Source organism: Lepidothrix coronata, unplaced genomic scaffold (assembly GCF_001604755.1).
Source record: "Lepidothrix coronata isolate B3197 unplaced genomic scaffold, Lepidothrix_coronata-1.0 Scaffold15, whole genome shotgun sequence".
Lineage (NCBI taxonomy): Eukaryota > Metazoa > Chordata > Aves > Passeriformes > Pipridae > Lepidothrix > Lepidothrix coronata.
This window is the reverse complement of record NW_016690195.1, coordinates 2,315,271-2,327,420: the sequence shown is the minus strand read 5'-3', so window position 1 is coordinate 2,327,420 and position 12,150 is coordinate 2,315,271. Positions and strand designations below refer to the sequence as shown.

The following is a 12,150-nucleotide window of genomic DNA, read 5'->3' as shown; positions in this document are numbered from 1 at the left end:
CAACTGCCCAGAACAAGGAACAGCATGTTTCTTAAAACATAATTTTGAGAAGGAAAAGGGCTATTTTCTCGTTTTATTTTAAAAATCTATCATATTAATGAACTACTTTATACAAAAGTATTACTAAGACAGAAGCCAATACTCCAGCTGTTCATATACATCCTGAATTTTATGAATCCACATTAATTTCACAGATTCTGGCACTGTCATAACTCTGCTAAGTAGAGAAAAGGACCTTCTTTCTCACTGGGGAAAAGCTTTTCTTTACTGACAAGAACACACAAAAGCAAGAAACATCTCTTGAAATATAATCAGCAAAAAAATTAAAACAATATTTAAGGTTGATATATGGCATCTTGCCTACAATACCTTCTCCTGAACACTCATCTAACTACTGTAGCAGAGACTAAGAAGAAGAACCTATTCTCCAAAAGCATTTATACGAATAGCAATGTACTAAAAGCAAAAGTTTTTAATTTCCATTCCTGTTACTTCTTCATGAATTACAAGAGGAGCTGGCACTGCTGTACTGGCTTTCAGAGAAGATCAACTGTCCAAGGCAGCCATAGGTGGCTTCAGGAGTAAGGAGACAGTTTAAAGTGAAATGAACAATTTCATACTCTAGTGCTTGGGAGGCAACACTGATTCCATTTGGAGAGTACCAAAGGGTCAGCATGGGTTTTAGAGGGATATTTGTGCCTTACACAGAGATGCACCCTGTAGGATTCTTCTCCAATTTCAGCAGAAATCTCAAATTCTACTTAAACACTATAAAATATACAAAAAAGGAGTTATTGAAATGGTAGGTAAAGCCCAGGGTTTAGAACCTGACATAAACTGAAACTGTGTGTCAGTGCTTCCCCTGTAAATTGACTTAGATCTGTCTCTGTGTCCAGCTCCATTTCTGTCCTCCACCTTCCTATTTAGACTGCAAACTTCCAGTGTAAGGGCTAGACCTCACTAGCATACCTCACTGTATGTTTGTATACAGCCTACTGAAATCATTATACAAACAAAAATAACATGGGAAAACTGTCAGATGAGAGATACTCCAGATAAAGAGTGAACTAAAACACATGTGGAATGAACCAGAAAAGCAGACAAACCTACAGATAGACAAGGCTTCTCTCCCCTTTTATACTTTTTTAAGAATATTGCAGGCATCTGAGCACAAATAAAAAGGGGGCTAATTCATCCAATGTTCTTTCAAGGTAAGAAGAAGAACACTATGCTCAAAAAGAAAACATGGCTGAAAATTTAACAGGGGAGTTCTGATTTTGTTTTTTTTTTTCTCTCTAGAACTAAACACATCAAAACAGATTCAGACACGCTGCCTATAGCGGAACGGGTGCTTGTTGCAAGTATCAGAAAGAAAACAAGATGCAGTGACTTCTTTCTTTGAAAACTGACTCTTTTGATGCCTCTTAGAGTAGTCCCTGCTAGTGCAGCAGGGAGGGATAATGACAGAGTTACCTACTTTATAATAGTCATACAATAGGCCAAGAGCAGCAGCACTGTCCTCATCACCATTTATGCTCATCATAGCCTTGGTAGCTGCTGTTAGGGGATTCTCCAAATACGACTTCCAGGCTTCATCTTCGCTGGTGTAGGCTCGTCTGGTGTTGAATGAAGTGTCATTTGGCACTAAGGCCACAAGTCGCTTGTTACTGCATAGACAGGAAGAATAAAATTGTGATCCGGAAGGGATTACTTTATTCACAAGGCATGGTAAAGAACATCAAATAGCTCAATTAAAGTTATATGATTACATCAAGCAAGCATCTCTGCATTACACTTGGTGACATAAATATTTATCAGTATTAGGTATCTTCAGTACTTAACAAAAAAAATTAAATGTGTGCAGATCTTGTGATAATATTTCAAATGTATTTTTACTAATATACAGACAGAGCTAGCAAAATATTTTAAGACTATTTGGAAAAAAAAAATGAAGTAACAATATAAGAATATTTTTCCCCAGTATTTTTGCTAGGGAAAAACCCCCAACATTTAACTGACATAAGACATGAATGAAAACCAAGAAAAAGCATCTAATACTAATCTAGGGTTCACCTAAACAGAGTAATAGTTCAGTATTTAATAACTGGGTACACCTTATAATTGAGCTACTCTCTGCTTTTGGAATACAATTTGTCAGTAATTTCAGAGAGGTTTTCCATAACAGGACATGAGCAATGGGTCCAGTGGATGGAACAGAAGTTGACATATTTGGTCTTAATTCACACTTTATCACTCACCACATCTAGTTACAGACCCACGGTAACACACACAAGACCATTAGCAAGTGGGATTTGCAGCAGAGCAGTTTCCTCCAGCCTGAAAGTGGTACAAACTGACCAGTGCCTGTGTACACCCTGAGAGAAGCTGCTGCACCACAGCCATGGCTGAAACTTCCAGTATAATGGAAACATAAATGAAGATAATAGCACCTGCTTTTGTGAACTGTTCAATAAATTTATGGATAGAAGAGTTATGCAAAAAAAAGTTTGCATTCCTATTACACAAGACAGTAGGATTAAGCAGAGAAATAATAGAGTGAAGGCTGTGCTGCTTAGTGGGTGTTGCAAGAGTGCTGTCAAGAATCGTGGCTCAAGTTACAAGGACCACAATGAAACTTTTAACACATTAAATCTTAAAAATTTGAAAGCTGCAAAGATGGCAGAATAACTAAATATACTGACTTAACTGGTGAAACTAGCAGTTATTCTTGGTGACCTCCATAAAACATTTCTTGCCATCTTCTACGTGAAAACCAGTTCGTTATTCATTCTCCTCTTTCTGCTCTGCCCTACCTGCAGCAGTGCCAGCTCCACAGATCTAACCCAACCAACCGCCACTGTTGCACAGAGAGTGGCATTCAAACACTGTGCAAACGAGCCTTTTATTTGTTTTCAGAAATAGGATTTGATAAAAGCACAACTGAACCCACGCAGTAAATGCTCTCGGACGCCGGGAGCGCGCCTTGCCCGGCCCCCAAGCCGCAGTGATCAGCAGCAGGCTGGGGCCTCGCCAGGAACTCCGCTGTGGTCTGAGTCCAATCTGCAAAGTGCGTGCTCCAGTGTTTAAGGAAGAGGAGGGGGATGGTGGAGATTATAATCTCTACGGTACAGAGCACTGTTTACAAGTTTCTTTATTTAATGAAAAACAAAATAATCCATCTGGTATACAGAGCACAATTATATGAGCTCCATGGGGGAAGAGAGCATTCTGTAGCTTTGTATCAGAAAATACAGCCAACAACTACAGTACAGATTATAATTTTCTTTCACCTAAAATAACTGGACTTTTAGAATTTTCCTTTTTTTTTTCCTGAGGACCTTTCTGCCTGACCTTTTGCTGCCTCTTCTAAAGACTTTTGTCCTTCGTGTTTCCACATATATATGTGTTGTAACAGGCCTGCTTCAGCAAGTTAAGATGAGCATAAATTAGGAGCCCAGGGAAAGACAGAGAGAACTACTAGGTCTGCTTGCCTTTTCAATGCCTTATTGTTAGTGACTCAAATCAGATTTGCAACAGCCCCACTATTTGTGCCAGAGGTAGCTGAAGGCCTGTTCCCACTCTGGAGTAGTCAATTCTCCCTGGCTCAGAAGCAATTATTCCAGGCAAGGATTCTCCTTTCCTCAACAAAGCTCCCCTTCAGCTAAATCCGGGCTGTTTCACCGCATGGGCGGCTGCCCATTGCAATGCACAAAATACCACTCACCCTTCTTCCTGTAGCAATCTTCCCTTACAGTCAATAACTGCCTTTTGTTACTCGGAGCACTCACAGCCCTCGACAGAACCAATTTATGAGCACTAAAGGCAGGATGCCCTTCAAAAACTTATCTTCTAAGAGTTGGGCTTTACTTGTCCGTAAAAATGCTGGAGGGGAGGAGTCAATCTCTGCTGCTCTCACTTAGTTGAAACAACCTTAAAAGAAATGACCAGAGTGCAGTCTCTCAGAGGTATGTATATGACTGTGTTGGGTAGAAGCTAAAGTAAAGGGGATAAACACTCTAGAAACAGTCACTCAGTAAGTAAACAGTTGAGATGGCTGGAAAGGCACAGGTGCATAGACCTAGAGCCTTCCCAACACCTCTGCAGAGCAAGTTTTCTCTAAAACACAAGTTTTCACATTTCAGAACTAAATAGCCGTCTCCTCTGGCTTGAGAGATGGTCTGCAGTGTAATCAACCGACACACTCATTGTGTTTACTCTGCAAACAGACTGAAACAATAGCATTAAGAAAAATAAAAAACTTCCTCATCACCCCATCCCCGTAATCAGCTCTGTGGGAGGTTAATGGTCAGGCCTAATTGTCATGATTTAACAGAGTCAATCATTTCAAAGATTATATCCAAAGCAGTCAGCCAAAACAACTGGGCTCACTTTAAGAAAATTTCTCTATTAAGTAAGGCCATTTGAATAGAAGGGAGGGTTTCTCTTAAGAAATGAGATTTGTGTGTGCACATGCATTCCCTTTCCTTTTCCACATCTGCGGAACCTTCTGGACAATTTCAGCTAAACATGACAGAGGGGTAGCAAAGTCCTCCATAACTAAAAGAGATAAATACATTGTACTTTAATATATGCCAAGAAAACCCAGCATCCCAAGTGAGGCTATGCACAGGTAAGCTCCCTGGTCTTGTCAGGTATCCTTCCATGCCAGGACAACCCCAGCTGTTCCAGCTGTGTAACTGATGCCAGCAGGCAGCTGCTTGGAATGACTCTGGTGGCACCTAGACCACGTGGAAGACAAAGGTGGACAGCTACAAGTAACCACATTCCCACTGGAGAGAGCTGCTCTGAACACTGCACCTGAAAGAAAAGCCTGGGTTGGAGCCTGCAATTCACAACACATCTATGGATCTTACCAAAACCTGCAAATCCATCAGTGACCCCGTCCATGGAGAACCACTCACTTAAGGAGGGAAGATGGGCCAAGACTGCAAGTGCAAGACTCCTGTTGAATCTAACCAGCAACACCAGCAAATAGCCACTGTAGCCTCAGCTACAGAACCTGCCAAGGAGCAATGAATGAACCCAATCCCTACTGTACCCATCCCTCACACGGGCTAGCCCACCACCCCTCCATGCTGGAGTCAGGATGTGTGCTAACCAGAACACAGCTGGGAGGGATGCACTTGTACAAGCTGAAAGCACACCATTATTTTATCACAGAGATAAAGTTTAAGAATTGAGGATTCTTTGTGTTTAAAAAGTAAATGGTTCTTCTCAAGCTGTCACTTGAGCCCCTAATGAATGCAAAATGTTTCAACTGTTTTATGTTAAACAGTAATAAGTGTGTGAATATGAAAGGTATTTTCTGGGGCATGGTCTAGCTAGGAGCTAGACTGCTCTGACACTTGAGTATTTATGTCAAGCTGAATTTCAGATGGGCTTTATTTTACAATCTTTTTTCCTCCCAACTGTTTAGTAGATATTTTCCTGTTCATACCATCCTACATCCTATATGATGTGTTCTTTCATAAGAAAAGACATATAAATTTTCCAGATTTACAACGATTAAGGTGATTTGAATTTATTTAAAATTAAGATTATGGAATTTTCTAAAACCTATACAAGTGTAGTATATAAAGATGTTCAAAACTTTCAGTTACTGCAGTACAACAATGTAACTTGGAGAGGTACATTGTACTTAACGTCAATAAATCAGCTAGAAGGGCTGGCCTTGCAAGCTCTTCCTCGGATTAAAGATAGTGAACATTCAACAGCCAGCACTTGGGGCTATAAAATCCTACTACAGGCAAATTCTCACCCAACTTGATGCAATTTGTGAATTAGTTTACAATGAATCAGAATTAACACACTCATGAACAGTGGTGAAAGGCTTCGTGATCAGTCACCTTTTTATTCAGAAACAAGATGCCCCACCTGCCAGTCTCTCTCAGACAAATTTGGATGCTCAAGAGCTTTCTGCTGAATTTGCAAAGTTCAAGCAGCCCTCAACCTCTCTGCAAAATTTGCCCCTGAACATAAAGCAGACTGATGCAGCCGTGCTGCATTAAGTACAGTGCATCTTGCTCCATCATATGCCCAGCATTATATCCTGATCCAGTTGGTGCTAGGTGGGGAAGAAAGCCTCTTCCTACCTGCCCCATGTCTTTTGCCTTGCCCAGGAGATTCAACTCTGAAACCCAAAGCAGATTGTTTAAACTGCCAAGGTGGGCACCCAGCCCAGGTGTTTCCATGTTTTAATTGCGCTTTTTTTTTTTGACATTGCATTTGTTCTTTCAACAAGCTTAAAAAAATAAAGTTACAATCAAGCTGCTCCATTAATATACCTGCAGACTTCTTCGCTCCCTGACAATGCATGAGGACTTTCCCTTTCCTGCAGGGGCTAGGTGCCAGATGAGAACACACAAGCAATGTGTGCAAGATAGCAGAATGGGGGGAGTCCCAGTTCCCAGGTTTCAGCCCAGGCCTGAGCCTGTCCATTCTTACAGGGCTAAGAGCGCCAAGCACATCCATGCACATCCTCTGCAAACTATCCCTTCAAGAGAAGGGATAGGGGGCTTTGGTCAATACAGCTGTTACAAAGCACACAAATTTTGGCATTAGTCAAATAACTGGAAAAGGCAACAGGTCACCCTGGTTCCCTGCCCAGCACATCAAGGCCATAGGATATTGACCATAACCTCCTCCTTAGTTGGATGATAAGAAGGTGAAAACCGCAACTGTCTCCAATCCATAAACTCTGGCAGAAACACGAATTCTAAAACACAATGTTAGCCAAATGGACCACTCCCATGTTGCATGCAGACATGCACCACACACTACGTTGCACCCTGGGTTTCTGATCCCATAATTGTCCAGATCAGAGACCTGGCTGAAGTATGCTGTGACCCAGTGGGTTAGGGGAAGAACACCTGCCTGCTTAGTCTTTCCTCCAGTGCAAAGTAAGAAATGGGGAACTTCCAGAATGCCCGTGTTTCATTTGGTGTGACAAAAGATACAGGAGCACACTTCAGACACATCCAAGAATCAGAAAAAGAGAAGTTCCCACTTCAGTTTTGACATAGCTAAGGAGAGTAGAGTATGATCATTTACAAACGTTTCAGTAGCTCTAAAACCCTTCGTAAGTTTGTTTTACACTTACAAATCTCAGTTCAGCTATAAAGCAGATTTAGAACAGATGTTCATACAATTTGTCTTACAACTAATGCCCATACATATGAATTCACAGGCACAAACTGAAGTACTATGACCATTTAAAATGCAGGACAGATCCCACAGAAGCTGGATAAGTTAACAAACTTTAGATTCCAGATCATAAATTTCTGTCTGTGCTCATTACACAGAGAAGCATAAATCAAAGCTAATCCCAGTGCTTGAAACCATTTGTTTTAAAGATTTTAATGTTAGTTTTGGCTCAAGTTTACTACCCTCAACATACTGCTTTGTCTAGACATCAAGTTATAAACAAAAAACAAAAAAATAACAACAAAAAAACCCAACAACATGTATGACTCACTGCAAGTTTTGATTTATTTAGTTAAAAAAAACTTGAGACTCCTCAGGATTTATTGCCAAAAGTATAATTAAATAGTCAGCAACACCGTTGTTTCAATTAGATAATAGGGTTCTGTTAAAACTACAAAGGAGCGTAAATGTTTAAGGAACAGGAAAATTATGGCCCATGTGTCTCAGTATTTTGTCATTCATAGACGACAATCACATCATTCCCAGAAGCACAACAGGTCTCCAAAATGCACTTAACCAAATCCAGTGAGTATATAAATATACAAATGATTTGAGAGTAAAAGAAAAAAAATCAAAGCATTTAGACCACCAGGAAACGAAAAGGCAAGATGCCCCCTGGCCCAGCCAGAAGTCCACACCAAGGAAAAAACTCCCATTAAAGAGGCTGAGTAATTATGCCTGCTAATGAATGCAGGTTTGGGACTCTTGTAATTTTGGGACAATTATACTTTTTTGAGCACAAGACAAACCTGAACACATGCTAAATGATTAAAAGAAATTATTTAACTTTACTAAACACTCCGAGAGAAAGTAAAATAATATATTGAGAGAAGCAACAGTGAATGGGAAAACAGACTAGTTCAACAATTAGATGCCTAGTAAAAGTTTTATTTGCTTTTACTCAGAACCAAAATAACTTGGGCATGCAATAGTGATTAAAGAGATTAAAACAAATAGGTGATTCATTAACATTGACAAAAAATTAACTGTGTCAAAGTGGAAGTATGAAAAAGAAATCTGACACAAGGATTAAATATATATAATAAATGCCTACTGAGGACTAGTTCAAGCAGGCAATTACCCTGAGACAGACTTTTTATACCTGTGATTTCAGAGACTTCTTTGTTTCATTGTAATTAAATATTATTTCTACCAGACAAACTTTTGTTACTAGTGCACTACACCTGTTGCATCCTTTTTTTTTTTATCCAAGAAGAAAACAGTCTCAAAAAAAGGCAAGGTTTCAGTACATTTGTAAGAAATCACTGACATCCTAAAAAATGAGGAAAAATTGAAGCTCACAGCAGTCCTTCAGGAGCTAACAGAGTTGATCAGAACTAGCAATTACTTAGCAGCTTCGTAACAGGCCATGCTGTTTTGCTAGGAAGCATATTTCCAGTGTGCATAGCACCCAAGGGTGTTTTAGATGACTTGAAGCAGCCAGAAGTGCCTTTAAAATTAAAAACAGGTTATAACAAGGCTTCCTAGACCTGCTGCAGTTTAACCTGACCCTTGGCCCTGTGGTCCTTGTTCACTCACTGCCTCCACAGAGTTAATGGAAATGGAATAGTTACTGCACTGATAGCACTGATTGCTGTTTTTTCCAGGATATTAAACCTTTTACGCAGTCAGAAAGAAAACATGAATTCAAGAACTGAGCAATCCTGAGAGTCAAGATTTCCCACAAACATTTTTAAAAAGCTTACAAACCCAAGAGTATACTTTACAGAACAGTTAAAATACAGAATTATGGAGTAAGCCATCACCTCCCACAATTAGGAAAATTAACAAATCTAGGTAGATACAGATATAAATATATATAAAAATAAATCTATATAGGTATTCTTTGAGGTTGGAGACATTCTCAAGCCATAGGTATGTTGCAATATTTGACTTCACAGTTCACATGCACTTAATATGGTTTCCTTGGTTAAATATTTTGTAAGCAACCACTGCCTTCTTTATGAAGTCAGTACTAGAGAAGAATAGAACAGTATTCCTGTATACCAAGATGTCCGAAATAATTACTTATCTTCTTTTAATTAGCCAGCACCGTCCCAGTCACTGATTAAAAAGCTAATGAACATTCATCCCAGGCTGAATTCTTAGACCAGCATTTGAAAGTGCTGTTTTGTGTGTGTACAAAAAAAGGGCAGTTTAATTGGCTGCTCCATAGTAAAGGAAAAAAGTATTTAAGGCAACCATCAATGGTCTGCACTGGATTAATATTTGTGAAAATGTTTGACAACAAACGTCAACTGCTGTAATATCATTTCCCCTTCAGGTGTCCCCGCCAGAACAAGAATGATGATGTCCCTCCTGACCCTTCCACGGGAAAGATGTTATGGGATCATTACAATCAAGTTAAAGTGACCTGGGAAAATCCCCCCTCCTGTTCTGCTTTGATCTTCGGTCTAGTCTCAGACTTCAGCACCAGAAAGACAGCAGTGTTAACAGCAAGACCTAACCATTTGATAACCTTACTCCTCTCAGTTAAGCTTATAGTTGCAAGCTCTGTGAGGTTCTGCACACTGATTTTCTGCCTTCCTTGCACAGAAATGATTTTCTAGGGAACATCCACGACAGCATGTCTGACATTTGAAAAGTGGAAAACTTTCTAATTCCTGTTTCTCCATTCGTTCCCTGATGAGTAACACTTTGGAAAATTCATCTCAATGGATGTTCTATTCAGACACTCAGCAATGGGAAAAAAAAATATAACTGAGTAGTCTGTCACCTAATTGACACCCACAATCTGCTGACAGGAAACACATTTGACCCTCAAAGAAAAAATTAAGAACAGTTCATAGAATTACATTGTAAACTACAAATGCCCTTTGTATTATAGTACTAGATGCTTAAGTTAAGTATTTATGAGGGCAGTGTATTTACACACTAAGGAGAAAATAGTAAATCAAAATTACCCTGTGAAGAATCCAAGATCAACTTCTGCCACAGATACTACCAAGCAGCAAGCTGCAGAGGTGAACATGCCTCCACTGACATACAGGAACAGGTCTGAACCCATTCCCACCTACAGGCTCACTCTCCCCTCAGTTATTTACCCACAAGCACATGCTCAGCTGCAGACCCAGGGTGCCCCAAGCCCTCCTTAATGTGGTCAGTCCAAGCATGCCCCAGCCCCATCTACCTGGTGTCCTGAGTAGCTCTTGCACACCCCGGCCTGACAGACAGGCAGTCACGCGGCTGGGCATCCAGCAGAGCCACAGGGCCAGCGTGCGGGGCCTGCTGCGAGCCTGCTCCTCATGCAACTGCACTCCAGCCCACGAGGGACTTTACACAACATCAGGAGCAGCAGGGACACAACCGTGGCAGATAACAAACGGTTGTACAATTTTTGCTCCTCATAATAGTATTGTCAATCTCTAAAATCCAGTTAAGTCTCACGAAGTAGTGAGCTCACTGATTAGCTTCACTAATGCACTAGAGCCATTACTCTGGAATTTTGTAGCGATCTTTTTCTCCAGTACACTACATGTAAGAACAACTTTTCAGCCTATAAATGCAGAAATGAACCCTGGAATCATCTTTAAACCGTGCAAAGGGGATGCTCCCTCCTCCCACCTTATATCCCCCAGTCTCCATTTAATCCCCAGCTCTCCTCATAATGGGTCTGGAAATTGGATAGTAACAGAAGCAGATGCACAAACCTCCAAAACATTCATAGAGAGGCAGGGACACACATTTCCCTCTGTAGAGATTCTAGATTGAGCAGTTCTTGTCTTTAACACCTGCAATTTGCTTGCACCCCCTCTGCATATGAACTCAGACCAATGAAAAATGAATGTCAAAAATAACTTCCAGAAGATCGGGCTACTCTCAAACCAACACTCCCCTGAGCCAGTTCTCTAGCTGCACAAACAGCTCTACTGACACAGCTGAGAGGGCAGAACAGAAGCAGGAACAAGTGGCTACAGCCTGCTTAAGTCAGTACTACCTCTGAAAAAATGCATGTGCAATCATGCCTTATCTCTCCTGACCGATGGGAGTTTGTGGAAGCAAGCAGGCAAGACCCAGCTTAGTCAGAAAGACTAAAGGGAAAGACAGGAAGATAGTGTGACTATCTTAAGGATAATCTCCCCTTCCAAGCTCCTCAGTTAGCATTAGAATCAAACACCTGGTTCTTTAGCATTTTCACCAAACTGCCCCTTAAAGCACTACAGAGTAAAAGCACTGTTCACCTTCCTCCCTTAAAGGACTATAGAACCGCTGTTCCTGCTCCTCCCTCCAAATGGGAACACTGCAGGCAGCCCAGTTGAGCTGTAGTGCAGCAAGCAGGGTGCACCACCTCTCCAGAAAAGCCAGAAAGTCCCACAGAACGTATTTTCCACACTTTCTATATCCTCTCAGCTGTTTAGTCCTCTCTACATCAGCATTTTACCAGCAAAAGCCCCACGAAAACCCATCCAATGACACTGACAAATTAACTGACCTCAAAATAATGAGCTTCACTGTCCAGTCTTGCCTGTAGGGAAGATCTGGTTTTAACAAAAAGAAAGGCCATGTGGAGGAGAATAATGTACTCTCTGGATTAGGTTTTAATTGCATATCATTAAAGCCTTAAAAAAAAAAAAAAAAAAAACCAAAACAAACAAAAAAACACACCTTCCCATGCAAACTCCCCTCATCAGTCTATTACCTCATTCCACCTGGTCATCTCTTCTGGAAACAAGTGTATTTGTCTTCTCATGTTACACTTGTGTATAGAGAGCACAGGGGACTTCTTTACTTTTTATTTCCTTTTCAAACTCCTAACTATCACCTATGAATTTTCTAAAGACCTTAACCAGAAAGAGATACGTGCAACGGGGCAAGCGCTGTTACTTGAGGTTGCATGCCACTGCCACTGCTCGTAAGTTCCTCCCAGCGGTAGCGGCAGCAGCACTACACAGAGTATGAAGGGCA

General features: G+C 40.7%; 1 protein-coding gene across 8 annotated transcripts in view; it reads right to left on the bottom strand.

Annotated features, from left to right (window-relative positions):
* Nucleotides 1-12,150, bottom strand: part of GRHL2 (grainyhead like transcription factor 2) — a 68,002-nt gene that overhangs the window by 52,519 nt on the left and 3,333 nt on the right. For 5 of the 8 annotated variants that reach the window (XM_017806505.1, XM_017806507.1, XM_017806506.1 and 2 more), the window contains exon 2: nucleotides 1,478-1,667. The exons of 1 other annotated variant lie outside the window; for it this stretch is intronic. In XM_017806505.1, coding sequence (XP_017661994.1) covers nucleotides 1,478-1,667 — 190 coding nt within the window. Of the gene's footprint in view, nucleotides 1-1,477; nucleotides 1,668-3,724; nucleotides 3,782-11,677; nucleotides 11,724-12,150 lie in introns of those variants that run through there. 2 more of the 8 variants (XM_017806510.1, XM_017806511.1) reach the window with 2 other exon arrangements.